Below are 27857 nucleotides of genomic sequence, written 5' to 3'. Positions count from 1 at the left end.
GTCTCTCTCGCCCGCCCTCCATTCATTCCGCCCCGCACACAGCCCGGTAGGTACATGCAGTGTGTCACGTAGCTGGCTAGCTAGCCCTCTGCTGCTGGCTCTGAGCATCCCCCCAAGATTCAACAGTGGGAAGGCAGAGAAAGAGAGAGCGAGAACAACCCCCAAGCAAAAGGCGGAGCCTGGTGCGGATTGGACCCGCCCTCGAAGGCTTGTCCCCACAGCCGTGGCGTTCTGGGGAAGGGCGCCTGGAAACGGCGGAGCTGCCGCTCTGCAGGCGACACGGTTTGTTCTGGTTCTTTTCCCCTGGGTTCAGGAGCCAGAAGTCCTGGCTATGCACACTCTGAGTTTAGAAACTGAAAAGTGACCACCATCAACTTCACAGCGGCAAGGATGGCGGGCGGAGACGCCTCCTCCTCTTCCTCTCCACCGATCGCACCTTTGCCAGTGAAGTGGAGCCCAACAGCATGAGAGAGACGACCACGGCGTCCCAGGCAGAGCGCCCCCGTAGCAGCTGGACTCCCTAATGTCTTGACAGGCCGGTCCAGGGAGGTAAGAGCCCACCCGAGACGAGGTTGTGTGGGGCTGGGGCTGGGGCTGGGGCTGGGGTGTGTGTGAAGAGGATCGTTGTCGGACGTCGCCGGATGTGACCCTTCCCCGATCCTGGGGATGACACTTTGCCCGTGATGCGGTTGAGCTCTTCCCCCTTCTTTCCTAGGCCTGGAGTGCGCTTTCCTAAAGCGGATCGGGTTTGTTATTGACTTTCTTTCTTTAAGAAGTGCCAGCCGCTCAGATGATCGAGGTCACGTGTTTTACGTCCTGTTGTTTGCTTTCATGAACACGGAAGGAACTCCGTGGTTCGGCTGTCTGCTCGGGCGACCTGCGCTTTCCCGCATTCTTTCTCTTGTGCAAGTCATTTTTTGAAACCTTTACACAGGATGTACGCAGCAACAGTGTTACTCAGAGCCACTTCATACCTTACTTTTTAAATATTTATTTAGCCTAGAAGTCTCAAAGCATGCATTTCCCCCACACCCTGCCTAAGTTATGAAGAGCACTACCTGTACGGAGTGCAGTTTTTTGGTGTGTGTGTTTTTGCAAAAGCCCATGTCTGGCTTTATTTATTTATTATATATTTGTGGGATTTAAACCCAGTCTTTCAACAAAGCTTCCAAGCCAGTTTACAATAATAATGATAACAATCTGCAATAAAAGAAAATGAGAACAAAAACATTAAAAGTCGCCATTTAAAAGAGCAGCATAAAAGTCACTTGGCAGAAACAAAACAAACAGAACAGCATCAAGAGCCATTTGCAGAGGATTAAAAAGCCTAGGAGAATTTAAATGTCAGCACCTGGTGCTGAAAGGACATGAAGGTAGGCACCAGGAGAGCCTCTCTGCATGAGGAAAGAAGGTTCTTGTATGGCCCATTTTGGCAGTGGACAGCGTCACAATGCTATCCACACCTAGGTGCTAACAGCTTGTAACCTGTTAACTCCTAGGATCAGTTCCACAGCCTGGGCAATACACCACTTCATGGTATTATTCCAGGAGTCGACCCAAGTGCCTTATCAAGTGTGGTAAAGAAGTTAATTCTTTAGTCTTGCTGTGTCACCTGGTTTTATAGTCTCAGATTTGAGGATGGTTGATTTGGCATGAATAGTGATTTTGGGCATCTCTGATTAGGTTGCTAGCCTTATGGTTTTGGGGTAGCTATAGTGAGCCAATGCACACTGTATGTAGCGTTATGTGTACATCAGTGTTTGAAGCACTGAAAGTGCAAAGTGGAGATAGTGGACACATGGCAAGGATCACAGACTATCATGATTCCCTGGCCGCTGCTGGGTCCTAAATGCTTGGGTACATATGTTTTCAGTCTTTCACACGAAACATGTTTACTGTGATGTATTCACAGTACCGTGTGAAATATGAGTATTGCCCTTTGAATCTAGCTGAAATTGGACTGGGACTTTGCAGAGCATAGCTCCATAGTTATCAATGGAACTACTTTGAAAGAACAGACTAAAGACTTCATCCAAAGTGTCAATGTTTATATTATAAACAGGTCTGAAGCGTGAGCAGAAATGTAGGCAGAGTGACTTCAGGCTCCTGCCTAGTGTAAACAGGAAGGAACTGATGAATTGCTTGCACAAGCGCACACACACACACACGTATTTGGGATGTAGTGCTCCAGAAACAAACATTATGTTCAGAGATTGATTGTAAAGTAGAAAGTGTGCGACACAATACAAAACCTGATAATATGTAGTCCTAAAACCATCACAGGGACATTCTGGTTGCTGTGATTGCAGTTATTGTACAAGTATTGTACAAATGGATTTCAAAACGCTTTTAGTTCTCATTCCATGTCTTCACCTGCTCAGATGTCCTTCTCCTGAGATGGCCTTTCCACCTACCTTCTCTCTCTTGAAATGGGGAAATACACCTTGTCTCTTCTGTTTCTTGATCCAGAACTTGCTTTCTCAGACAGGATTCCACAGGTGCATGGCATAGGGCATGTGGCTCTGTGCATGACATCATTGCTGCTTACTTTTCTTCTTTCATCTGTCTAGACGAAGAGTTCCGACCTGTTGTTCTGAGGGGAATCCCAACATGTATGACATCTAATCTTTCACTATTGTACTATGTGAAGGATTTTAGGCCGGAAGTCTTATTACTGTATGTCGGGGCAGGGCGGGGGAACCCTCCAAATATTGCCAGACTACAACTCTCATCATTGGACATGCTGGTTGGGGCTGATAGAAACTGGAGTCTAGCAACATCTGGAGGACCATAGCCATGGTGTAGAATATGATGTTGCAATATAAAAGATGCCCCATGCATTAGAACTTCATAAAGGGATCCCACACACAGAAAGCTATGAATTGTCCAGAATGTTGAAAACCTTATCACCACTATTAAATACTCACCCATCCAGGAGAGCTGCTAGATCAGTCTGTGAGTGAGATGTTGCAGCATGTTATGCACCTACCCTCTGTTGTCATGATTTCATTTTTAAAAAATACTTTCTATATTTGAATGTAGATCAATAAATCTTTGTGTCAATCATGTGTACATATTCCTATATTCAACTGGCAGTATGAATTAAGACAATATTAAAAATGGATTATGATTGATCGGACAATGTGTTTGATTGGCCTCCTTTCCCCTGTTACAGATCATGTGGTCATTTCAGCACACAATAACGTTTTGATAGGTTTGTGGGTGATCAATAAATGTGGGATTTCAAGCAGTGCAAGAGCTTGCTGAGGGGGGAGGATGACATACTTACATGAGGAAAGCAGTGGACAGGCTGAGTGTACAGGTGATTATTTCTGGACTTATTCCCCCCCCCCATGCTGCTCTAGTGCATTGGTCCCAATCCTGTTTTAGTAGCTTGTGTAAACATAATAAAGAACAGAAGAAGTTTTGCTTTGTGGGATGGGTGGGTGGGTGGATAGCCTTGCTGCAGAACAAATGGACTGCTCCTTCCTTTAATGCAGCCCTCCCCAATCTACTGTCTTCCAAATGTCATAGACTACAGCTCCCATCACTAGCCATGCTGGCTGAGGAGGATGTGATCTGTAGTCTAGCACTTCTGGAAGGCACCAGATTGGGGAAGGCTTCTTTAATCAAAGGCAATGCTCACAACTGGACAAGGGGAGCACACACTGCCCAATTTAAATAGATTTAAATGTGGGACCCTTTGGAACTTCATTGGAGTTGGTACAGGGTCTGCAGGAGAAGGGGGATTTGTACCTATGGCTTCCTTCCCCTTTCCATTCATGGAAGCCTCCACTGGAAGCCTCCACTTGCTTCCACAAGCAGAGGGACACAACTGGCTTCAAGGCAAAGTGAATGGAAAATGCATAGGTGAAATACTGGACTCATAGCAGAAGAGAAAACAAAACAGAAACCCAAAGTGCTTAGGTGAAATACTGGACTCATAGTAAATAATGGAAGGTGTCCAATGTATCCCAGTTACCTCCCCCTCCTCCAAAGAGAACATTAAAAATAAGAATTCAATTTGCACGATGAGAATGTTAACTGCTATATCAAGGTAAAGCCAGCCTGTGACAGGATGAAGCTCAGCACTGTACCTTTGGACACTTCCTTTGGTGTTTAGGAAGTATTCACCATACCTGAGATGTTTACACTTTTTGGGAGGGGGTAGCTGGGAGCACTTCAAAGCAAAGTGCTGGCCTCCAGCAATCCACCATCTTTATAACCCAGAAAGCCTCTGGGCTCCACATGGACCTAGAGGCATTCTTAGGAAGTAAAGGTGGGGGATGGCTAGAAGCTTTGCTTTTTGTGGCTACCTAGAAAAAGAAGGAAGAGGCCCTGTCACTGCAACCTAGTAATGGGGAGACTTGGGGAGAGCAATGGACAACCAGAGAAGGGCTGGGGCAACCTGACCAGGGGGAAGGATGAAGTGGGGAAGGTTGGAGGTGACTCGGGGGAAAGCAGAGTAGCTGGGGTGGGAAAGGCTGCAGAGAAAAGGAGGTGTTGGAGAAGCCTGCAGGGCAATCTGACCTGGGGAGGGGGTTAAATCGGGGAGAAAATGAGGAGGGGAGTTTCTCTGTGTGTATTTTGGGTGTGGTGGTGGTGTGTGAGTGAGAGAGAGAGAGAGAGAGAGAGAGCGGGGGTGTTGTGTGGGTGATCCTAAAAGAAAGATGTGAAAGAATGACTGGAATGAATGGATCATGTGTGCTAGGAGTGTGAGAGGGGTAGGTCTGTACCGATTTAAACGTTCTGGAGGAGACTCCAAAAAAGTAGGGGGGGTCATCTAGTTTGCAGGGCTTTTAAAGACAAAATTGTAAACAGTTTTTTTTAATTATTTGTTTGTAAAAAAAAATAGGGGGGTGAGACCTCCCCCTGATACCTGACTAGGGGCCCGGCTGAGAGAGTGAGTTACTAGGGAGGAGGGTCCTGAAGGAAAGGGTGAACTGTGGTTTCAAATGTGTGGGTTTATGTTTTAAGGCTCAGGCCCCACCTCTGCCTTGTGGTCAGGCGAGTTGTCTTTTAACCTCACGAGTTTGTCTTTCTGTGAAATGGATGTTTTGTGACTGGCTGCATCCACCATGGCAGCAATTTGTAACAGCACTCAAGACTTCCTCAAAATCTCAAGTGTTCCTACTGCCAGGGCCGGCACTTCCATAAAGGCCAGTTAGGCGGCCACCTAGAGCGCCAAGTTCGGCGCCCCCGGAAGTCGCCCTCCCACTCCTAGAGCCGCTCTGGCCGAGTGAGGGCAGCTTCCGGGTGCGCCGTTCACCCTGCTCCCCAGTGTCCCTGGCTTGGCTTCAGCTGGGCACCCACCCAGCAGCCAAAGCTAACCTGGGCCACTAGGGGGGCGGGGGCGGGCAGCTCCACGTTCTGACATCCGGCGCGCGCCGGATGTCAGAACATGGAGCTGTCTGACCGCCCTCCCCCAGCTTCCCAGCTTGGCTTTGGTTGGGGGCTCCCAGCCAAACCCAAGCCGGGACGCTGGGGGGGGGGAAGGAACAGCTCCACGTTCTGACTTCCGGCGCGCGCTGGACATCAGAACGTGGAGCTGCCTGGCAGAGAGGGGTGACAGCCCGCAGCGCGCCGCTTACCTGCTCAGCGCCGGCGGCTCCTTCGCCTGGCGTGATTGCCGGCGCCTCCTCCCCGCCCTTCCTCTCCCCCCCCCGCTGCCCGCCCTTCCCTCTGCCCGGCCATGTGGCCAGCCTCCTGCTTGCCGCTCCAACCCAGAGGACAGAGGCGAAGGGCAGCAGCCCGCCTCGACGCCCCTCAATGAAACTCCGCCACCGCCGTGTCCGGGCGGCTAGAGGAGTTGAGCGCCGCGCTTAGCGCTCCTGCTGCCCAGCTCGCTCGCCTCGGGCTGGATCGAGCTGGATCGGGCTGGATCTGGCCCCGGGGTGAGCGGGCCGCGTGGAGCGTGTGTGTGTGTGGGGGGATATGGGGTGGTGGTGAAAGCAGCTCACCTTGCCTAGGGTGCAAAAAAGCCTGGCATCGGCCCTGCCTACTGCCCTGAAATGATTGTGGAAATCTGCCCTGAGGTAAAACTTCCTCCTGTGGGCCAATGGACAAGTAAGTAATGAGTTTTGGACACACAGGCATGTACAAGAAAAAATTACAAAAGCAGGTGGGGGTGGGAATACTCAAGTGCTCTTGAAGTGGTATAACTGTGGAATAATCTTCCTCCTCACATTAGGTATGCACCAACACGTGTTAGTGGATGTTTGATGACCCATCTGTTTATGCAGCCTCTGTTGGGCATTCCAGCATCTTATATAGATATTATCTATTCTATGTATTGGTCTTTGTTTTTTTGTTTCTATGAATTTTGTGCACTGCTTAGAAATCTTTAGATGTAAGTGGTTTAGAAATACTCACAAATAAATAAGTAACCACTAAATGTATGAGTCAGGTGAAATGCTAAGGTATTTCTCTTACCCTATTCTGGGAAGTTGCTGGGGACAGAATAGAGTCTAGTTATATTAGGTATTTGCTAGTTTTACCTTACCATTAATTTCTATCAAGTAAACCAAACCCCTGGTAGCTCATAAAACACCACAGGACAACCGATCCCATAACTGTTGAGGAATACTTGGGGTGTGAAATTGTTTAAGTTTACTAAAATGTTTTGCAAATATTTGGAACAGTTGCTTGGGTCCACAGTGATCCCACTGGTTTAGGAGAGTTAAATAATAACACTGTTTCTGTGTCACGGCTCCTTGTGTGGGTCAAACAGTTTTCTCTACATTACCATTCTCTATTTCAGGTAGGGGCTTTGTGGTGACATAGCAGAAATCATTCCGTCACAGTGTGAGCTGCTGAATGCAAACAGCTTGCTGCATGGAAACGGTTTCTGCAGTAGGTGAAGTGATTTAGGGTGCAATTCTATGTTTAGACAGAAATAAGGCCTACAACTCCCAGTATGCCTTAGCCAGCCATGCTAACTCAGGTATGCTGGGAGTTGTAGGAGTTCCCCCCCCCTGAATTGCACCTTTAAAGTACCTTCCACGTGGTGGCTGTAATGTATTCACTGGGCCTCACTCAAGAGGGTGTGAAAACAGGACGCAAAAAACAGAGGCAGTCTGTCTGGATGTCTCACCAGCCCAAAGGCAATAAAATATAATCTGACCTGTCTAGAAAAGATTTGCCTTCTGCAGTAGTCTGATAGTCATAGCATTCTGGTAATGTAGTGTTCCCCAACCTGGTGTGTTCTAGAGCTACAATTTCCATCAGCCAATGGCCATGCTGGCTGGGGAATGATGGGGAGTTGTAGTCCAACACATCTGGAAGGCCCCAGGTTTGGGAAGGCTGCTTGGTATCTTAACTCATATATTTAAATGGGTCTCTGGGCTAACATGTGCCTTCTCATCAGACCGAACATATACACGAGACCATCATTTAGAAATCAAATAATTCTTGGTTTTTCGGTTGCAGGTAGTGGTTTCCTTTCAAGGCCTATTCAGTAAGAGCTATGAAGTACACAGGACCTTTGGAGAGCCAGAAACTTGCCTTGGCACTGGAGCATGCCTTAGCAAGAGAGGCCAAGATTTGGAAGGTGCCAGTCTTCCATGATTTCACATTGAAGGTATACTTTTCCAGGTTTCGTATAAAAGGACTACCTATGATGTATGCAGTCTGAGACCCACATGCATATGAGAATTATGCCCTGCTAGACTTGTGTTTCCCAACCTTAAGACTGGTAATTATTAGGCTGTCACATGCACCCACACATTCTTTCCACATGCTGCTTGCATATACTTAGTAATGTTTTACATAGATATTGGCTCAGCCTGGGTGAAAATGAAGAACTCTGTTCTCAATTTCTTTGGCTACACCTGCCTGTCATCCTCCTCTTGTGTGGAGGAGGCCTGGTGTCTGAAAAATATATTCCTAGCAAAGAGTATTATGTCTCCATTAAAACCAGTAATTATAAGTTGGAGCAAAATTTCATGTGCTTTATTTGGCATATGCCCAAAAAAGTATGCAGCACCTAAGAATTTGAAATCCATTTCCATCCTTGCTCATAACAATGATCTTTAAACTCTTGGATATCCCAAATGATTATTTCATTAATTTAAACTCCATTCTTCCATTTTAGGGCACAGACATCTCTCCACTGTATTATGAGAAAGCAGTTGTGTGGATTGGAGAATTAAGCTCCCGGTTTCTGTTTTGCTCTGAAACATTTGCCTTAGCGATCAGCTTTCTGAACCGATTGCTAGCATCAGTAAAGGTGAGGAACCTGGGCTCCTCTCTGTTGATTTTTTAATTAATGGAAAGTGTAATGGAGATCCCACTTGGTTGCAACATGCACACACACATGTCATCTCTGGGGGGTTAGATCTAGACTTAGAGCATGGGTTGGATCCAGGATTTGCCTTCTGTGAGAGGCAGGAGCCTCCTGCTGCCCAGTTTTGGAGGATCCTCACTCTCCCACACAGTATGGCCCATTCAGCAGGGTCTCCTGACTTTCTGTGTAGCTGCAGCAAGGAGGGATGGGGGGGGGGAGTTCACTTCCACCAGTGCAGTTGGTCCAGCTTAAATCTTTACCCAAGCCGGTGTGTATAGGAGCGCAACCTCACAGTACAATCCTATAAATATCTGCTCAGAAATAAGACTCACCGTGTTCAATGCCTAGAAAGTGTGCATAGGATTGCAGTCTTCATTAGCTGGACTTGGGTCCCATTGAAATCAGTGAGAAAAGTTAAGAGGTCAGAAACAGAGCTCTGAGTTCAGAAGGGAGAGTCAGAGATCCAGAGGGGCTGGGATATGATTTATCTTGAACCTCCTCCAGCCTCCGTTCCTCCCCCTCTGAAGCACTCTTGCAAGACAGGCTGAAAGCCTGTCTAGTGAAAAAGCAAAGACAGGACGGGCAGGAAAAGATTGCCCTCACCGCTCTTCCCATCCTGCCAGCTTCAGCCCAGCAGGGCAGAGGAATCTTGGAAGCCTCCACATTTGGGGGCTTCCAAGTAATGAGATGAAGCCTACAGGATTGCACCCTAAATCATGGATTAAGTCAGTGCAAATAACTGTATGCTGTAATTATGTGGTTGAGAAGATCCCTAAGGCTTAGGGCAGAGACGTACTCAACACCTTGCACTCCTACTCAGACATTTGAAAGTGTAATGAAACAAAACATGTATGTATGTTGCTTTCATAAGATGGAATGTGCCAATGCATTACATTGCCATGTGCATAAAGTAGGGGCATGGGAGAATGCCTCAGGTGAATCTTTGGAAGAAGATGGTTGGCATTATATCCTTACCTCTTCTGTCACCTTATCAATCAACACAAATATAAAGGAAGCACAATGCAAAGGCCTCAGCAAATGGTATATTTCACTGAGTGCATCCAAAGTATATTCAGTCACCTTTACTTGGGATGTGCAGCGGTGCTGGAATTCTGGAACATAGTTGGCGAGTACAGTCAAGAATTTCTCCACATCAGACTGCTTGTAACTCCTAAAGCCTTGCTTCTTCATCATTTTGAACCTAATGACCTCAGATTCATGCATAAAGATCTTGAAAAGTAATTCTGTGCAGCAGCAAAGTTGAGTATAACATGTAATCAGATCAATAACATTTCCAGAGATCATGGCCCTTTCTACACCTAAGGATTATCCCCGGATAATAGAGGGATCGTCCTTGCCTGCTCCCGGGATCCCCTTTGTGTCATTTGCACGCACAGTGATGATCCCGGGATGATCCCTGGAAAAAAGGCAGGTGTAGAAATGGCCCATAATTATGTTCAAACTTACTCAACAAGAGCAAGTACAGAATCTGAATTTTAAAAAAAATGTTATGGTAGCCTGGGACTGGATCTAGAATTGTGCTTCTGCCAGTGGAAGGATACTGCTGTCAGAACAGGACTTTGGTGCCCTCTCCTGCCTCCTGCTCTCCCTGTGTGAATTCTGGAGATGTGGAGGGTGCAGGGGCACTGAGGGAGGAGAGGGTGCAGAAGTTCTGTTCTACCAGTGGTATCCTTCCACGGGCAGAGCAACGATTCTGGATCCAAGCCATGGCTTCCATTTATCTCCTTTATGGAGGTCCTTTAAACCTTCTGAACACATTCCAATTCAATATAAATGCATTCTCCCCGCTCCTCCCACCAAACACACATCCTGATATGATTTGGCTATGTAACTTGCACCTCCAAACTCACTCAATAGTTTGTGAGCTTCACCTTAGGCTGTTTTACTCTCATTGTCTCCACTAGCTTCCTCATGATGATATATTTAGGTTAGTGACCAGTAGTCCTATCTAGCTGTTCCATCCCTCACGCACTTAGAATTACAGTACAGGAGGGCAAGAGGAGGGGGGTGTTCGCTGGCCCTGTCTTCTCTGCATTGCCCTGTTGCCTGCTGCTGAATGTCCACATTCCAATTGCTGGTAGGCCCCTCTTATTACTTGCTGCACTAGACTACACCAGCTCAGAAGCATGAACTGTAATATTTCTTTATATAGTTTTCAGTAGTTTATCCTCCATTCTCTTCTTCCCCACCTCTTTCAGGCACAGTTAAAGTACCTACGATGCATCGCAATAGCTTGTCTGGTGCTTGCTGCAAAAATCAATGAAGAAGATGAGGTATGTTTGGTTTTCAAAATGATAAGCTAACAGGGGGATCCGTCTTACATTAAGAGGGACATACAGGATGTCAACCCTGCTGTTATAAATGTGGTGTAACTGCAATGGCATAACCCACTATGGAAGTTACTAGGGTTACAGGGCATCCCTTGCATGAGGAATGGAGCCCATCTGTCTCAATTTGCCCGCTTGACAGTTGCAATCCCATTATAGTCACTGAGGTCAATGCATCAGGTGTGTAGGGTTACACTGACAGAGTCATCACCAAATAGGAGGCAAGCATTTGAGTTCTCTAGAATTCTTCATCAGGCCAGATGGTAAACATCACGGGTGGAGTGGGGCAGAGGAACAGGGAGGAAAAAAGCTGACTTATATTGAAGCCATGGACCCTGCATTTAGTCATCTCAGTGATATGATGGCTTAAACATAGGAAGCTGCCTTATACATCAGACCATTGGTCCATCTAGCCTAATATTGTCAACATGTATGGCAGTGGCTCTTCAGAGTTTCAGGCAGAATTTTATGCCTAGTTCTACTTGAAGATAGCAGGGATTGAACCTGGGACTTAATACATGCTAAGTATGTGCTGTACTACTGAGCAGCGGCCCCATCTAAGACTGCAGGGATGAAGAAAACAATGGTTTTTCCTCTGTCTTTGAAAATGAAACAACTGGATTTTATATTTGCAAAAAAAAAATGGCAGATCAGCTAAGTATACTGGGCCTAATTTGAATGTCTGCTATCTCCTCCCACATTCCATCTTAAAATTGTGGTACAATGCAGAGTCCAAGGCTTCAGTATCATCCACTTTGGCTGGATTTGGCCGATCAACGAGGAAAACAACTCAGCATAGTTTCCCTCACCCCCACATGTGCTGGTCATGCAACCGGGATTATGTGAATTACCCACGCTACAGGTTGTCCTGTCATTCCATGTCATGGCCCCTCCTGAGGAATCTTTGTCTGAGGAGGAAGCTGACTTACCAGAGGCTCTAGACCCTCCTTCCTCTGAGGACATGCCAGACGCAGCATTACAGGGGAAAAGGGGCCGTGCAGCTGAGAAGAATGCAGGCCCCTCGGAAGAGCTTCGTGAAGGCCATCCTCTTCCACCTCCAGTCTCCAGTGAAGCAGACTCTGAACCAGAAGTAAGTCATCCACCCAGCCCCCAGGAAAGAAGGAGATTGAGGCGTGCAGAGCAAGACCAGCCGGTGAGGAAAGGTCTGTGACTGCAGAAATGCAGCTCTGTGAATGCTGACCTTAAATAGCTGTCTGAGATGGAAGGCTGCAGCTGGAGATAGGTGGGTCCACACAGAGGCCCAGCATAAAAGGAAGCATCGGGGAACAATCCGACACTGGCAACAACCATCATGAGGTTGCTAGTTCCGCTGCCTGCTCCGTGACCTTGTATTGTTGCGACTTTGGCCCCGGACTGGACTTTAGTCTTCTATAACTCTCTGCTACCTGGACTGTGACAACTTGGCATCTTGGACTTGTGAGTTAACTTTTTGCTGCTTAGCATCCAGGAGTATCGTAGGTGGTTGCATTTCCGGAAAAGACTCATAAGCTGGCTGGTTTCCCAGGAAGGACCGATAAAGAGCCCGCAGCCCGAAATACGACAAACAGAACCAGGCGCATAGTGCATCCATTCTAGAACCCAAGACTTGCAGTATGGATTGTAGAGTGCATGAAAAGTCACGATGCCTGTGCTGTGTTCAGACAACACAGTGCAGGTAATTAGGATTGCACGACTGGCACATGCGGGGTCAGGAGAAACAATTGATGCTGTGTTATTTCCCCTACTGATTATCTGAACCCAGCCTTTTTCTCCCCACCCACCTCCTCCTTTTTTTTACCATATTCCCTGATGAAGAATTATGGAAAACTCAAAACACTTGCACACTATTTTGTGATATTACATTTGGCCTAATAAAAGGATTATACTGATATGAATTTGGGGTGGGATTTCTTATGGCCAGCAAAAATACCTTTGCTTTTTGTCTGATGCAGTTGACTCTTTAATGGTGGAAGGACTCTTAAGAATGGTGTCTAGTTTGCCATAGTCTGCCTGTGTCATATACTCACCCTCTCCATTTTTCATTGTGTCTTGTTGCTTTGTTGCATTTGTTGGTGGATGGTGATTCCTGATGCAGTAATATTGACCCACCAGGATATCCTTGGCAAACTTGCAAATAGTGCAAGTTGCAACATTACATTGATGCAAGTTCTTATAAGATCTATTGTTCAGTCAATCAGCCCATAAAATAATGGCTTCCTTTCTAAAAGCATCATGTGTTAGTGTCCAGGTCTGATTTTATGACATGCAGATGTGATCAATGTGGAAGCAAGAATGCAGTTGGGTATCAGGCATCTAGTGAAAACTGGCATGTAAAGATCAGGAGAAGACCATCAAAATTCTCAAGGATCTTAACCTGGGCCAGATCTACACCAAGCAGGATATGACACTTTGAAAATGGTTTGAAAACTCTATAAGGAGTGTGTCTTGGGCCCAAACAGTGGTCACTACTGTTATAAACCATTTTAAAGCAGTAGTGTAGATCTTGCCCATGTCTTTATTTGGTGTATAGATAGGATGGTGTATATAGGTTTAGAAAAACAAGCTAGCTAATGCTTCAGAACACAAAATAAAACAGTTGAGGACAAGTTTTGCTTTTCACCCTTATCCTCAATATGGATTATCTCAGTGAAGTTAGCCTTACCCATAAGGGAATTCAGTACAGAGGCAAATTAGATTTATTAAACCCTATTTCCCTTTAATAAATAACCATGGATTTTTAATTTCAGAGAAGAATTATTTCAAGGACCATTTAGTTGTTACTCAGGTAGACAATCTAAAAGGCAACTTCATTTTTTAATTGTACACACACTACGACCAACCACCACCATCACACAGAATTTCATAAGAATTGATCTTCATTTATTATTTTTTCTTTTGTTTTAAAACAGATAATACCATCAGTAAAGAAGCTTGCAGTGCAGAGTGGCTGTAAATGTTCTCCAGCTGAGATTTTGAGAATGGAAAGAATTATACTTGATAAACTTCACTGGGATCTTTACACAGCAACATCAATGGATTTCTTAAACATTGTAAGCATTAAACATATTTTGTTGTTGTTGCAAAAGTGTGGACTAGAATATTTATTCGTTTTGTATCAAATAAGACTAAAAAACAGCAATGGTGCACACACATTCTATTCTAGTTAGCCTCACTGACCACATATTCTTATCTATCTGCAAGTGTTCTGAAGTGTATCACCATGAAATTCCATTTCAACACCCCACTATTCCAAATGGTTCAGTCTGATTTACAAACGATGTAGATTCCCATTTTGAAAGGACAACTAAAATGAACCTTTAAAAAGAGTTACTCATACTTTACCAATAGAGACCTTTTTGGTTGGTGGTTTAAATGCACACTGCAAAAATATTTCTAACTATCTGCACTCTTAATACTTTACATAAAAAGCTTTCAGAGTTTTTGCTACATTTCACAAATAGGGCATCTCAGATCGGCTGTCTTTTTCCGTCTTTTCTCTCTCTCGCCCTGTATAAACACACTTCACCCTCATTTTAGACAAAATAGATCATCTGATCTGGCACTTAAGTCACATCTTATTTGCTAAACATTTATAGAAAGAAAAATCCCCTTTAAGAAGTTACCATGTGCTATATAGTAAGGCAAAAATCATGTGATATGACAATGTCTCGAGGCTCATCTGTTTATGGCAAAGGGTGGATTCTTAGTCCATCCTGGCATGAGGATTGTTTGGGGAAATGTCCTATCACAACCAGGATGATGAGATGGTGTTAAATCTGCTTCAAGCATTGCCAGTGATTTTTTTTTTCACCCTCTGTTGCTTCTGTTTGCTGGCTTGAATATCACTATTTCTTAATTATACAAATAAGAAGTCAAACCTTCTGAATTTACGATTGCGACAATGCAATGAATTCAGAATTAGTTACATTCAGTATAAGCTTAAACATTTCAATATTTGGCAAATACGACACAAATGGTAACAGTGGTACACAAAAATAATAAAATTTAAGAGGTTTCCTGCCATGAATAAGAATTAGTTTGCACTTCTGGTCAATGACATATGAAAACGTACAAAGTTCACGGTAGACCTCTGTTTTGTTTTTAATATATTTATATATATCCAGATATATATGTGTTTGTGTTTAAATATATATATATATATATATATTTATAATATAAATAAATGTTTCTCTTCTCTCCAGTTCCATGCCATGGTGATGTCCAAGTGGCCCCATCTACTAAATGGGCTGCCTCAGAGGAATCCTTCCCGCCATGTTGCATTCTTGACCAAACAGCTACAGCACTGTATGGCATGCCACCAAGTATTGCAGTTTAAAGGCTCCACATTGGCTTTGGTGATCATCACCTTAGAGTTGGAGAGGTTGACTCCTGACTGGTTTCCTGTAATTACTGATCTGCTAAAAAAAGCACAGGTAGGAGTCAAGTTGGCCTCTGCAGCACAAATTTGAGGCCAACACAAAGATTTTAAAAAGGGGGGAATCACAAATACTTTAAAACTGTTGCACGTTTTAAAAAATGTACTTCTCAGGAGTGCTTGCATGTCTTTGTTAGGATGCAATTTCTGCTGGGTGCAAAACTCCACGTTAGTGTAATGGGGGTTAATGTCCTGATGAAGAATAGCCATTCAAAGCCCATTATTGGATTATGTGATGTTATGACATTGTGCTTAATGTAAGTCACACTTTCAAGAGTGCTCAGCATGTACCCTGGATATGCTCATCTAAAACAAGAGAATCACTAGTGTTCTAGCTGTTGAGAATTTATCACAGCCCTGTCACATCATTTAGCTGTATAATCTGTTGATGTCTCATGTGACCTCATATTGGGTGGCCACCTCCAGTTCACCAAGTCAAGGTGTAAATGAAGATCTAGAGAAGCCTACAGTGGTTAGATTTGGCACCAATGCAACCCTCCAATTACCGTGGAGCAGAATAGGAGCAGGGTGGGTGGGTGGAGTGGACCAACTGTTCTGAAGGTCAGCATTATCAAACCACATGGGTTAGGTGGGACACAGTATAGCACAGAGTTTTGCACTTTGCCTTAGTCTCTGGTTCCCTGTGCTCCAGTTCCTTTAGGAGACAGATCCAGCACAATTCAAGTTCTTTTTCCATGCTAAATTTTCCCTGCCCTTTCAACCTCTACAGTAGCTGTTAGAACCCTCACTATTGCCTGTCTTGGCCAGGGCTAATAGGGATTATAGGCTACATTATGCATATCCCCCCATGGTAGACTTGGCTTGGCTATATGAATTTATTAAACTAGTTGAGTCAGAGATACTAGAAATAAAATGTTCCATCTTTAGCATGCTTGTAATCACACATCAGTTGAAGAATACTGGTGGCAGCTGTTAAGCAAGAGAAAAATGGTGTTGTTATATATTGCATTACAGATTGACAGCACCCAGTTCATCCACTGTAAAGAACTTGTGGACCAGCAGCTCCTGGGCTTCCAAACATCCAATGCTGTCTATATTTTCAACCCTGCAAGCCAAAACATCCAAACTCACCTGGACAAAAGGTTATCCTGCTGCTGTTATTCCACAGTGATGGAAGCAATGCAAATTAGCTCCCGAGTCAGAGGGAGCTGGCCAGGGTCAGCAGCTTCCACACTTTTCAGAGTCAAAGCCCATGAAGGCAACATGCTCACTGATGAATTCTATGATGGATTCAAGTACCTGTACAATGAGGATGAGATGCCAGAAGCTGGGAGGACCAGCAGGATGGGCACTCATTATGATCAGGGGCAGGAGGAAAGTAATAGTGCTTGTCCACCATTACAGCCTGCCCCTCAGTTTAACTAGTGAGGCCTACATAGTGACAAGGGACCAGGTGACTCTAAAGACCATTTCTAGTATTTCAAAGGTTAATAGAGCTGGGGTTTCCCCCCTAAAGAGCGCTTCCTATTTTGTAGCATCTAACTCTGCACCTTTTTAAATGCTTCCTTTCATTTAAGTATGGTCACAATATAAATCAAAAAGATGCAGACCCGAACTATGAACAGCCAAAAGACAAAAACCTCAGGGATCAACATTCAGCAGACTGAGCTTAGTGCTGTGCTTAGAAATACAGAACAAACCCAATTCCAGTAAGAAGTGGGAGTTTGCTGCATTTCCACTTAGCTTCAGTGTTTGTTTTTATTCAGACACTATTTTTTCTCTCCTGCAGACTCTAAATTGTTCTGTATTATTGAGCTGTGGGATGAGTTCTCAAGATTAGTTGTAGGGATGGTTAGGGCTAATGACATGTTAACAAACCTTCTAGCTGAGCTGCATGGGTCTGTGGGCCTGATATTTTGAGGCCTGGTTTAGACACTTACAAGCTAGAGACCATCACTTGTTAAATGGTCTGAGTCGGGCTTAAGTGATAACAAAATTGTGCCACAAGAATCAAGCTTTAGTGAACTACTCAGTTTGATGGCTGACTTCAAAGTCAAAGACAACTGGATTGTTCAGCACACTTCAGGATAGAACCTTACTGAAGACTCTGAATCCAGTCTTCCTGAACCTGGTGTCTTCCAGATGTTTTGGGCTTCAATTCTCAACATCCCGAGCCAGCATAGCCAATATCAGGAATGCTGGGAGTCCTAGTCCAACCCATCTGGAGGGCACTTGAGGAAGGCTGTCCTAATGCATTAGCACTTTTCTTCACAATGGAGTATGCAACATCTCTGACTTCATCACCAGTTCTCTATAATAAGTTGATGTCAGTAGAAAGTTGCACTTTGAAAAGAGATTGGTTGCAGGAGAAGTTATTTAAGTGTAACCTTAAAAAAGTGGAGGCAGCATTTAAAACTTATTCATATATTAACAGAAAAATGTAGTCTTGGACATTGATCTTGCAAAAATTGAGAAGTCATTTCCCCCCATTCATCTCTAGTTGAATTCATACAATTCTAATGCATGTAAACTGTCGCTCTCTTAGTGCAATGCTGTGCTAAATCAGATGTGAATCTGGTCTGTCAAGTCAGATAGGACCAGATAGGGGAAAAAAGAAGCCTGGCACACACCCAAAGGTCATGTACACTCTTTGCATCATATACAGTTCATCCAACCAAGTAGATGATAGTGAAGTCCTCTATCATCTGGTGCTTTATTCCTCAATTCAAGAATGGGGCAACCCTGGGTTGAGACATGTGAAATAAGCTTGCTACCCAGGCCTGCTTCATTCAACGAGTTTCATTATAAAGGAATGACTGTTACACAGCATCAAAGTGGGGCTTCTGGCACTTTCCATTTCCTATGTCATCAATAGGTAGAGATGCAATATTTTTTGCAAATGGTCTTTGAGTATGGTACCATTATTGAAGACTTTATTTATGCCACACATCTTTGGAACGGTGCAGAAATCAGCATTCTGAGAATGTTTCCTTTCTGTTTTAATTAAGCACTTCCAAGTCCCTACGGAGCAATGCAAACTATGCCTACAGCAACTGTGACCCACTCAGCTCAAATCCACAAACCATGCACTGTGATTGTCATTCCCCATGTATTTGTAATCCAGGAAATGTAATGCAGAAAAGGGCAACTGAAATGAATCAAGGGGATGGAGCAACACCCTTACCAGGAAAGATTACAATGCCTGGGACTGTTTAGCTTAGAAAAAAGGCAAATGAGGAGAAACATGAACAAGATATACAAAATTATGCACGGTGTAGAGAAAGTGTAATACTGCAATTTGGATCATCCTATGAAGCTGATTCATGGAAGACTCAACACAGATAAGTCTTTCTTCACACAGTGCATAGTTAAACTATGGAATTCACTACCACAACATGTAGTGATGGCCACAAATTTGGATGGCTGCATGTTATCTCCAGTATCAGAGGCAGTAAGCCTCTGCATATCAGTTGCTGGGGAACATGAACAGGAGCATGTGCTTGCACTCATGTGGGCTTCCCATAGGCACCTGGGTTGGCTACTGTGTAAACAGAATGTTGGATAAGATGAACACTTGATCTCATTCAGCATGGCTCTTCTTGTTCTCATTAATCCCCATCAGGCAATAAAAGCTGTCTTACTGAAGCTCTACCAGGAGACCATGTCTGGTGAACTGCGTGATGGAGATAACAGTTCTATAGCTTAGAGTCTTAAATATTTATACCTAGCACCTTTCTATGATAGAATCAGTTGTCCTGCCTTTCCTTCAAAGAGCTCAGAGCAGCATATGCAGTTGCTTCTCTGCTTATCCTCACAGTGGTCCTGTGAGGCAGGTAAGGCAGAGAAGTGGTTATTGGCAAAGGTCACTCAGTAAGCTTGTGCAGCCAAGTGGGGATTTGAACACAGCCTTCCCCAGTTGGCAAAATCTCTGAAACAAAGAGGCCAAAGCAGGATTTCTCAGTGATCCAAGGAGAGGTTTCAGTCCCCCAGGTAACATATTGGCCTTCTAATGACTAACAAAAGCAGAATAAGTTGTGGAAAATGAGAAAAGATACGCTTTTTTCCCCCTCATAAATTTACACAGATCACAAAATTTAGTTTTCCTTTCTTTTCCTTTAAGCAGTATTTATTATTTAGCATATTATTTTGATGTTTTAAAAAGTATATATACACAGCCTCATCCATGGTGGATCAAAACCTTGATTTATCAGATGAGATTTCATTGTAGGAAGCATCTCCACGTTAGGGTGTTACAGCACACATGTTCTGAGTTGCACAGTCGAATTGGCTATAGCTGTATAATGCTGCAGGGTAGGACAGAGCAAAAATAGCTTACCTGTGACTAGGCCAGCCTTCCCAAGCTGGAGCCATCCAGATGTGCTGGACTACAACTTCCATCACCCCAGCCAACATGACCAATGGTCCTGCTGGTTGGGAACTGTAGTATTGCACATCTGGAAACGGCAGTTTGGAGAAGACTGAACTAGCACCCACAATACTCACAGAAACTGTAGATCAGTGTGAGTTGCAGATTTCAGCAAGCATTTGAAAAAAAAGGATATTGGGTGGGATTGCAGCTCCATTATTGCTGGATGTGCACCCACTCTTTCTCCTTCACTGCCGGTTTTCCCACACACATTGACAATACTGCAGAACAGATGTATTTATCACAAGATACAAATTCTTTGTGTTCATGCCAACTGGTGGTTTCATGCCAAAAAACTATGTATCAAGTAATAAATACATCGATATGGAGATGCTGGCTGTGTTTTGCATGAAATCCTTAATGACGTTTGGTCTCGTATAACTCAGTTGAGCCTACCTTAAAAATAAATAGGGTCAGAGATGGCCCAACACACTCTGGTACTGGAAGCAGAAAATATAAATACATCCACTCTGACAGTAAAATAATAATAACATACTCAATATTCGATAAATCACTGTCCACTAATGGTACCAATGTCTCTGCAGCCTGAGGTTGGCTATTCCACTTTGCTTAATGATAGGGCTAGAAGGGCCAATAGTATGGTGCATGTGCATTAGATATCTACAAAATGGTACCAAATGTACCAAGGTGAAAATATCCATGTAATGTTTAATATGAATAGAGGGACCTTTCAAAGATGACTGTGTAACACGGGAGCCATAGAATACCATAGGTGATGTGCTGATTCTCAACCTACTGCCAGCTGGATAGAGGCACACACCACTACAAATGTTCAAGAGACAAATGTTTGCTGTGTTATTTAAAAAACCAAATCACTTGTAACCATGTGTCTGTCTGAGAATTGCAGTCCAACACATCTTCAGGGCACCAGGTTGAGGAAGGCTGATATGACAGACACTGGGCATGCATCCATTCAGTTTCCCACACACAGCATTCTCAGGCACTTTTCCTGTGGTAACTGCATGCCTGATGGTTGTGTGAAGAGTCCCCCTGAAGACCCATGTGGCAGTGCGCATTTCAACAAGGGTTGTTATATACCAGGGAAGCAGCAACGTGAAAGCTACCAACACCTCTCACCAAACTGTGAATGTTCTGCTAAGTTCTAAAGAACTGAAAGCAGTGCCTTGGCAGCAGGGCAGCATGAGAGCTGCTGACACACAGCAAATAAGCTAGGAACACAGGAATTTAAATTATGCAGCATATTAGGCTGCAAAATCTGCTTGAGTCTTTCCGTATGTCTGGATGCCTAGTCTGTAGGGGAGAGCTTGAAACAAGCAGTTCTTGATCTTGCTTTTCAGTTGTGGGACCAAAAGCACTGCCATTTTCTTTGATCACAAACTGTGACTTGACTGTTTGTATTTTTCATGTAGGCAAAATGGGTTGCTTTTGTTTTATATTTTAAAAGGTGGGTGTTTCTCCTCCCCCAATTTTTTTTGTCATAAATAAAAACGTAATTGAAATCTTTAACTTGATTTTTGTTTTTAACATTTGGACTTCTTTTTTTTTTACATTTGCAAACGGGAAAAGAGCAAGTGTGCCTAAGGCTACAATCCAACACATGCGTCCCTGGGAGTAAGTCCCATTGAACTTAATGGATCTTCCTTCTGAGTAAACTTGCATATCACGGTGCTGGAAATTTTGCCACCAGATTTCTGCAAGTCCTCTCAATCTGACAAATTGTGCCTGTGTTATATCTTATGGATATGTGGCATCTTAAGGCACATGTGGAAGTAAAGCCAGAATCAAATGGAGGAAGGGGAGGCATCAAGAATGAGAGAGGTGGGTGGAGTCTCAATGAAATAGAAACTTAATAAAATAAATAAGGGCCAAGAAACAGAGTGAAGGGGAAATAATAATCTTCATCATCATCCTAGAATTTCTATTTCCAGCCCTGATTTTAGCTGCCAATGCGGAGGAGGGCAGGTTCCACAGAACGAAGTGACACATGCACACTTATCACCTCAAGGCAATAGTTTTCAGTGGCGACCCGCAGTTCCCAAGTTCAGCTGCAAGTCCAATAACAGTTAATGACACGCTGAGGGGAAATTCCCTCCTGAAGGGAAATTGTGCAGCATCCAGCGATGGTTGAGGATTCAAAATCAAACAGTCAATAACTAAATGCAAAAGTGGTTTTTTGGTAGAATGTGATCCTATAACGCGTTACAAGCTGCATCCAGCTATTCATTAGAGGAAAGTTCAGTTATCAAATAATATAAAGACTGTATTCCAAAAACCCCAAAACATTTCAGTTCAGGCATTCTAGACTCTTGAATACAAAAGTAACCCTGAAATGGTTCAGTTACATGTATTCCAGTATTCCCTTCAGCCTAGTGAAGTGATGCTTAATCCAGACAAGATTGATGTAACAATGGTGGAGAAGTTCTGAGTACTATGGCAATATGACAGTCAGATATCCTGGGGGAAACCTTGGAGGGAATGGTTAAATTAGACTCTATACCAGGGTCAGAAGACTGATTTGCACATTAGGAGTGAATGGGGCCTCCACCAGTGTTTCCTCTGGCTTCGCTCTGCCCAGACATAGTTCACCATCTTTCAGGTTATGAATGCCAGCTTTCCTAAGGGAAACCTAGGAAAGAACCAGCTACTAGACAGTTTGATTAGTCTTTTTCTGCTTAGGACCTGAAAAGTAGTGAAATGTGGACACCACTCCCAAAACAGGCTGTAGATAAGGAACCCTTCAGCTGTACCCGAAGCTTTCCCTCCTGGTCACACTTCCACAGTTTGAAGACAATCACACTCTATAAGGTGCCTTCTTTGAAGACCAGTTCAAGGTTGTACAAGCTGCACATTGTGGCAACGTATGTCTGCACAGGACTGGGCAGCCAGAAACATCTACAGCAATGCATCAGAACCTATGCTAGTTTCCCATGCCTTCTGGAGAGAATTCAGGCAGTTTTTATTTGTAAAATCCACCCCTGCTGTTGCTTCCTTTCCTATATCTTAACATGGTCCTTAAAATGGAAAGCAATGTCCACACATATATGTTCATCATATTCTAAGACCACAGGAAAATAGGCACTCTCAGTATAGAGCACCAATTCCATGGGGTGCTTGGTAACTGGAATATCATAGTAGAGTTGGAAAGGGCCATCAAGTCCAAACCCCTGCTCAATGCATACCTGACAGATGCTTGTCCAGCTGCCTCTTGAATGCCTCTAGTGTGGGAGAGCCCACAGCCTCCCTAGGTAACTGGTTCCATTGTTGTACTGCTCTAACAGTCAGGAAGTTTTTCCTGATGTCCAGCCAGAATCTGGCTTCCTGTAACTTGAGCCCATTATTCCGTGTCCTGCACTCTGGGAGGATCAAGGAGAGATCCTGGCCCTCCTCTGTGTTCAAAAAGAGGGGGACACACACATGTAAGATCTGTACTAGGTGGCTGGGATTAAGAAAAGAGGCAGCTATCCTATCCAGGGCTGATGAATGCTATCGTCTCTTCACAGCAGGCATTTCTAAATGGAATCTCATATCCCCCAAGAGTCAGAAAGGGAGGGAATAGCCATTTTACATTGCTAAACCTCAGCGGATTGCTAAATTTGGCAAAAGCTAGCTGGCTAATACATTTTCAGTGCTGCAATTTGATAATTTTAGACTCTGAAATTAATGATTTTACACTCCCCCTCCCTGGGGAGTGTAACAGCCACCCTGTTTAGATGGCAAGGTGTATTACTACACTTGCTCCAAGATATGGTAAGTTAACCCTGCCTTATTTGGGAGATCTCCTGCTCGTTATGCTGAGTGGGACTCGGCATCTCTGTCCCACAGCTGGGCCCTGGAAGCAACACAGTGCATACTAGAACACCACTGGTGACTAGCCTCATAAAACTCTCTTCAAATTTTGCCCTACCAACATTTTGTTTACAGGTTTCAATGGTTTGCATAACCGAAAAATCCAGAACTGTACAAAACACACCAAAGCAAGTAATAAGCCCTACCAACACAGGGCAATTCTACTCCCTCCTCAGCTTCTGGGCTTACACCAACAATTTTCCCTTTTAGTCTTCAATGAGTTGAAAAATGATAGGTTTACAAATGGAATGCAGAAAATTATTTTGCTTCTTAGCCCTCGATAAGTTTGGCTTTCACTCTCACCTTATCCTTGAACAGGGCAATATCCATTCATCAGGATCATACAAACCTGTTCATTATTTCTTTAAAGGGAGAGGGCTATAAATTTCTTTATTTTAGGATGCCAGCATACAGAAAACCAAATATATTTCCCCTCTCCCATTTAGTTGTCCTTTAAAAATGGTTTCACAATCAGGTTCAATTCATTATTTCCAGATAGAAAAGGATTTGGGGGCACTTTGGCCATTCCTGAAAGAAGAAACAATTGCAAATACAGACATAGAGAAAGGAAAGGAAATGGGTCAGGGAGAGAAGAATGGAGGAGCCCCATACTATCAAATTAGCCCATTATTAGGAAATTATTAGTAAACCGAACTGACTTTCCTTCCATAGAAAAGTTCTCAGTATAGATTTACATGGGGAAACCCTCTGCAAAATATTTAGTGCTAAGAGATATCAGAATTCCACAGAGAGATTAGGGATTATTCTAAATGATTTTTAAGACCCAATCTTAAATATAATTGAGTGGATATTAGTCCCACTAAAGATAAGTTAGAAAACAGTGGGATATTTGTTCATGTAGCACATTTAGGATACAGGGTACTGAACCGATCAAATTCACATTTATAGATAAACGTATCAAGCCTCCAATTACAATGGCAGTTTAAAGCAGTGAGTCTGAAACATCTACTTCATAATGAACACATCCCCAAGTGTGTTCAATCTGCTACTGGGAAACTTTTGGAGGTTGGAGTTCTTTCCCCATCTAGTAAGTTGATTAGTACTTTTGTTTTAGTGCATGCCATGCATTTAGACCAAATTAACAGTATATAGTTGGATTATCAGAATTTCTACTTAATCAAGGAACCTGGTCAGGCAATGTTGTCCAAATCAGTTCTTGCTTAAGAATCTCTTCTGTGCAATACATTGCAAGCATAAAAAAAGTAGAAGCACCAATTAAATTTCTTCTGCATGAAGTATTTTGGCCTTAACAAATCTTCTAATTTACATATCTTCCTGACGTTATGGAGCACGAGCTGGGAAGACTAAAGAAGCTACAGAAAGAACAAGAGAGAATCAATATTTAGCTTGCAGGTTTACTTATTTATATAAAGTGTATAGTATGAAAGCATATTCTCTACCAATAGATGCAGCATGTTCCAACTCATAGAAGCAAGGAAGTCCAGTGACACACATGGGAATGTTTCCCATCTTCCATTTAGAAACAAAGAAATTGAAACCTGCAGCTAAACTTTAGGGGGACGCGTGGCCACCAACCTTTCATACAGAAGACATATAAGAACATAAGAAGAGCCCTGCTGGATCAGACTGAGGATCCATTTAGTCCAGCACTCTGTTCACACAGTGGCCAACCAGCTGTTGACCAGGTATACAGGTAGGTATATTAAAATGTATGTTATAGGGGCAGCCATGCCACACTACAAACTAGCCTTTTTTCAAATTCTGTCATCAGTGACTTGCCTCCAATAATTCAAATAATGCTTTAAAAAGGGGAGGGGAAGAGAGAGGATAGCAAGTCAATAGGACTCTGGATCAGGACATTCCGGAAGGGGAGGGTTTAAGCTTTGCTCTACCCCCTGCACACAAAAAATCTATGGAGTGGGGGAGTATTAAAAATCCTCCATTGGAATATTTTTTTTAAAAAAAATGGGGGGAGGGAGAATTTGGGCAGGAACGGGGGAGGAGTTTAAACCTTATCCACCAGATCGGGACCAGACGCATCCAAACAATTTTAAAGTAAACAGCAGATTCAACTACACCAATGCGATAAGTAGAATGTGTAGTTTGGCCCTGTGGATAAGTTTGGAGCAGGGAATTGGGTGTGCAGAAAGGCCTGTCATACACTTGAGACTTGTGGACATTCCAGCAAGACATGTTTAACAATGAGGGCATCCACATGGATAAGACCTCTTCTCTCAATAGATACTAATTGGGAGAGGCTCCATGCCCAATCCTTAACCAAGCCAGGACAACTTCCTCCCTTCAATTGTTTAGTGACACATTTGACCACAAAGTACAAGTTTCAATGATGTTGGTCTGGCCATAGTTCTTGCCACTGTTCAGAATATGGTGTAAGACAGAGATGGGCAGAAAGTCGGTCTCCAGGTATTTAGGAATTCATCTTGTATCAATCCTGTCCACTGGCCATGCTGGGAGGGGCTTCTGGGAGCTGAAGTCCAAAACATTGGTGATTTACTTTCTACCACCCCCTGGCATAAGATGAGCTCAAAAGGAAGCCAGAAGCTTCAACTCTTCCTTCTCAGTTTCCAATGTATGCTTTTTAAAGATTAATTACATGGCAAAGCAAGTTTATATTCAAAGCCATTGTATGTAAAGCTTGATTTAAATATATGCACAAGGCTTAATGAGTTCTGTGATCTCTTTGGATTGTCTGCCTTCTCATGCAATGGAAGAAATACCTATCTCTTAAAGTTGTAGAAGTCATGGACTAAAATCAAGTCACTCAAATATCCAAAAATGTATTCAATAAGGCTTGAGAAAACAAGCAGTGTGCATAGATAGCATTGCAGTTGCATGAGTTAGAACAGGGATGAACAGAAGGTAGATCTCCAGATGTTTTGGACTTCAACTCCCAGCATTCCTGACTATTGGTCATGCTGACAGGAGCCACTGGGAATTCAAGTCCAAAACATCTGGAGGTCTACCTTCTGCCCACCCTTAGTTTAGAACAGCCTTCCCCAAACTGATTCCTTCCATAAGTGTTGGACTACAGTTGTGGGTATTGGCAGTTGTATTGCAGCACACCTGTAGGGCACCAGGTTGGGAAGACTTGCTTAGAAGCAATCTAACAGGTAACAGGTGAAATGGTAGTAAATGGAAGGCACTATTCATTCCAAAAGGCCATCTACCCATGGTTTCTGACTTGATTTGAGCAAGTCGCTCCATGACTTTGCATCTCAGTAATGAAAGCAGTTTCATGTATCTCAGCATTGAAAGAGCTCTACAAGTGCATATCCTTTTTGTAATGCAAATCTCATTAGAGAAGCATTTTACCAGATTATCTAGTCTAGCATTTTCACTCAGCAGTGCAGTTTCCAGAACACAAAGCAGCTCCAGGCAAAAGCCCAGATTTACACTGAGTTTGTGTCAGTCAGCAGAGACTCTCCATCCTTAAAGGATCCCTATGCATCTATAACACTTTCATCAGGGAATGATGTGCTCATTCAGCTATTCCACTTCCCACAGACATACTATTCTGCCACTACAGCTGAATGAGCCTTATTTTGAGGGGAGGGGGGTTGGGTTGCGACAGTATAACTCATGCAACAGAAGAATGCTGGTACCACTATTACAATTAAACTGACTAAACACTGCAGTGTTTCACAAGGGTATATTCACAATTTAGCCTAGTAGGATAGTGAGATGGTATTATATGCTAAGATCTCCCTGTTGTGGAGGTTATGTATTAAATGCAAGAATATATTCTGAACTCAACCAGTCTGAGTTCCTATTATTCATGATATCATTGTACAAAGAAACATGTTTCTCAAAATATCCTTACCTGTCTATTCTAGAGATTCCCACCCACGCACCCCCAGTTTTGTACTGTGAAATCTCTAAGTCCTGCATAAGTGCATGCAACTCCCACTATAACACGAAGCGGTCAATAGAGGGTTACAAGTGTAATCCATTAAACATTTCTGCTTTTCAATATCCACTCATTTCAGTGGACTTGTGCAAACTGCAGGCCCTTTTAAAGAAAGTAGAGGACACAACACTAGTTGGTACGTTATGCTTTGGATCGCGTAATCTCTAGGATTTTTGCACTACCTGTTTTCCAGACACTTTTATCAGGTGGTTCAAATCTCATTTTCTGCTCTAAGCAACATAAACCTACTGTGAAATATGTAACTCAAGTAAATTCCATCTGAGCACTCTCATTTTCTATACAGCAGCGGGAAAGCTGCCATTCTATCCCTTTAATCCGTTCTACCAACACAGGAAGGATTTCCTTAGGTTCTCTACATCACACCTTTATGTTATCAATATATTTCTTATTCACACAGTTAAATCTAGGATCGTGATTGCTCTTGGGAAGCCAAACTTTGTAATATATTATAACGCAACTTCGCTTCATGCATACACAGTGCACATTAGGCCATTCCATCACGCTTTAACAAATACAGCAACACGTCCAGTGATAAGAAGGCTCTCATTGGCAAGCTAATCCCCACCACCCTAAGCCTGACCAGAAATGAACCCTATGTCCTTTTCGAGCAAATTTGACATTACATTTAATGCTATGTCATCTTG

At 43.5% G+C, this 27857-nt stretch overlaps 2 protein-coding genes across 3 annotated transcripts in view; one reads left to right on the top strand and one right to left on the bottom strand.

Annotated features, from left to right (window-relative positions):
* Positions 1 to 234: 234 nt before the first annotated feature.
* On the top strand, positions 235 to 20947 carry CCNI2 (cyclin I family member 2). Its single transcript, XM_063120695.1, has 7 exons — positions 235 to 549; positions 7429 to 7579; positions 8093 to 8227; positions 10504 to 10578; positions 13542 to 13682; positions 14835 to 15065; positions 16043 to 20947. Exons 2-7 carry the CDS (start codon positions 7466 to 7468, stop codon positions 16451 to 16453), a joined length of 1107 nt encoding a protein of 368 aa, XP_062976765.1. The 5' UTR covers positions 235 to 549; positions 7429 to 7465; the 3' UTR covers positions 16454 to 20947.
* A 3200-nt stretch (positions 20948 to 24147) lies between these two features.
* The window catches only part of SEPTIN8 (septin 8), a 61380-nt gene continuing 57670 nt past the window's right edge, over positions 24148 to 27857 (bottom strand). Inside the window, exon 10 of one of the 2 annotated variants that reach the window (XM_063120691.1) lies at positions 24148 to 24616. In XM_063120691.1, coding sequence (XP_062976761.1) covers positions 24562 to 24616 — 55 coding nt within the window. In that variant the 3' untranslated portion in view covers positions 24148 to 24561. The remainder of the gene's footprint in view (positions 24617 to 27857) is intronic. The other variant, XM_063120693.1, reaches the window with a different exon arrangement.

The sequence above is a fragment of the Elgaria multicarinata genome, chromosome 3, assembly GCF_023053635.1.
Source record: "Elgaria multicarinata webbii isolate HBS135686 ecotype San Diego chromosome 3, rElgMul1.1.pri, whole genome shotgun sequence".
Lineage (NCBI taxonomy): Eukaryota > Metazoa > Chordata > Lepidosauria > Squamata > Anguidae > Elgaria > Elgaria multicarinata.
Note: the sequence above shows the minus strand (reverse complement) of the source record. Positions and strands in the feature narration are given on the sequence as shown.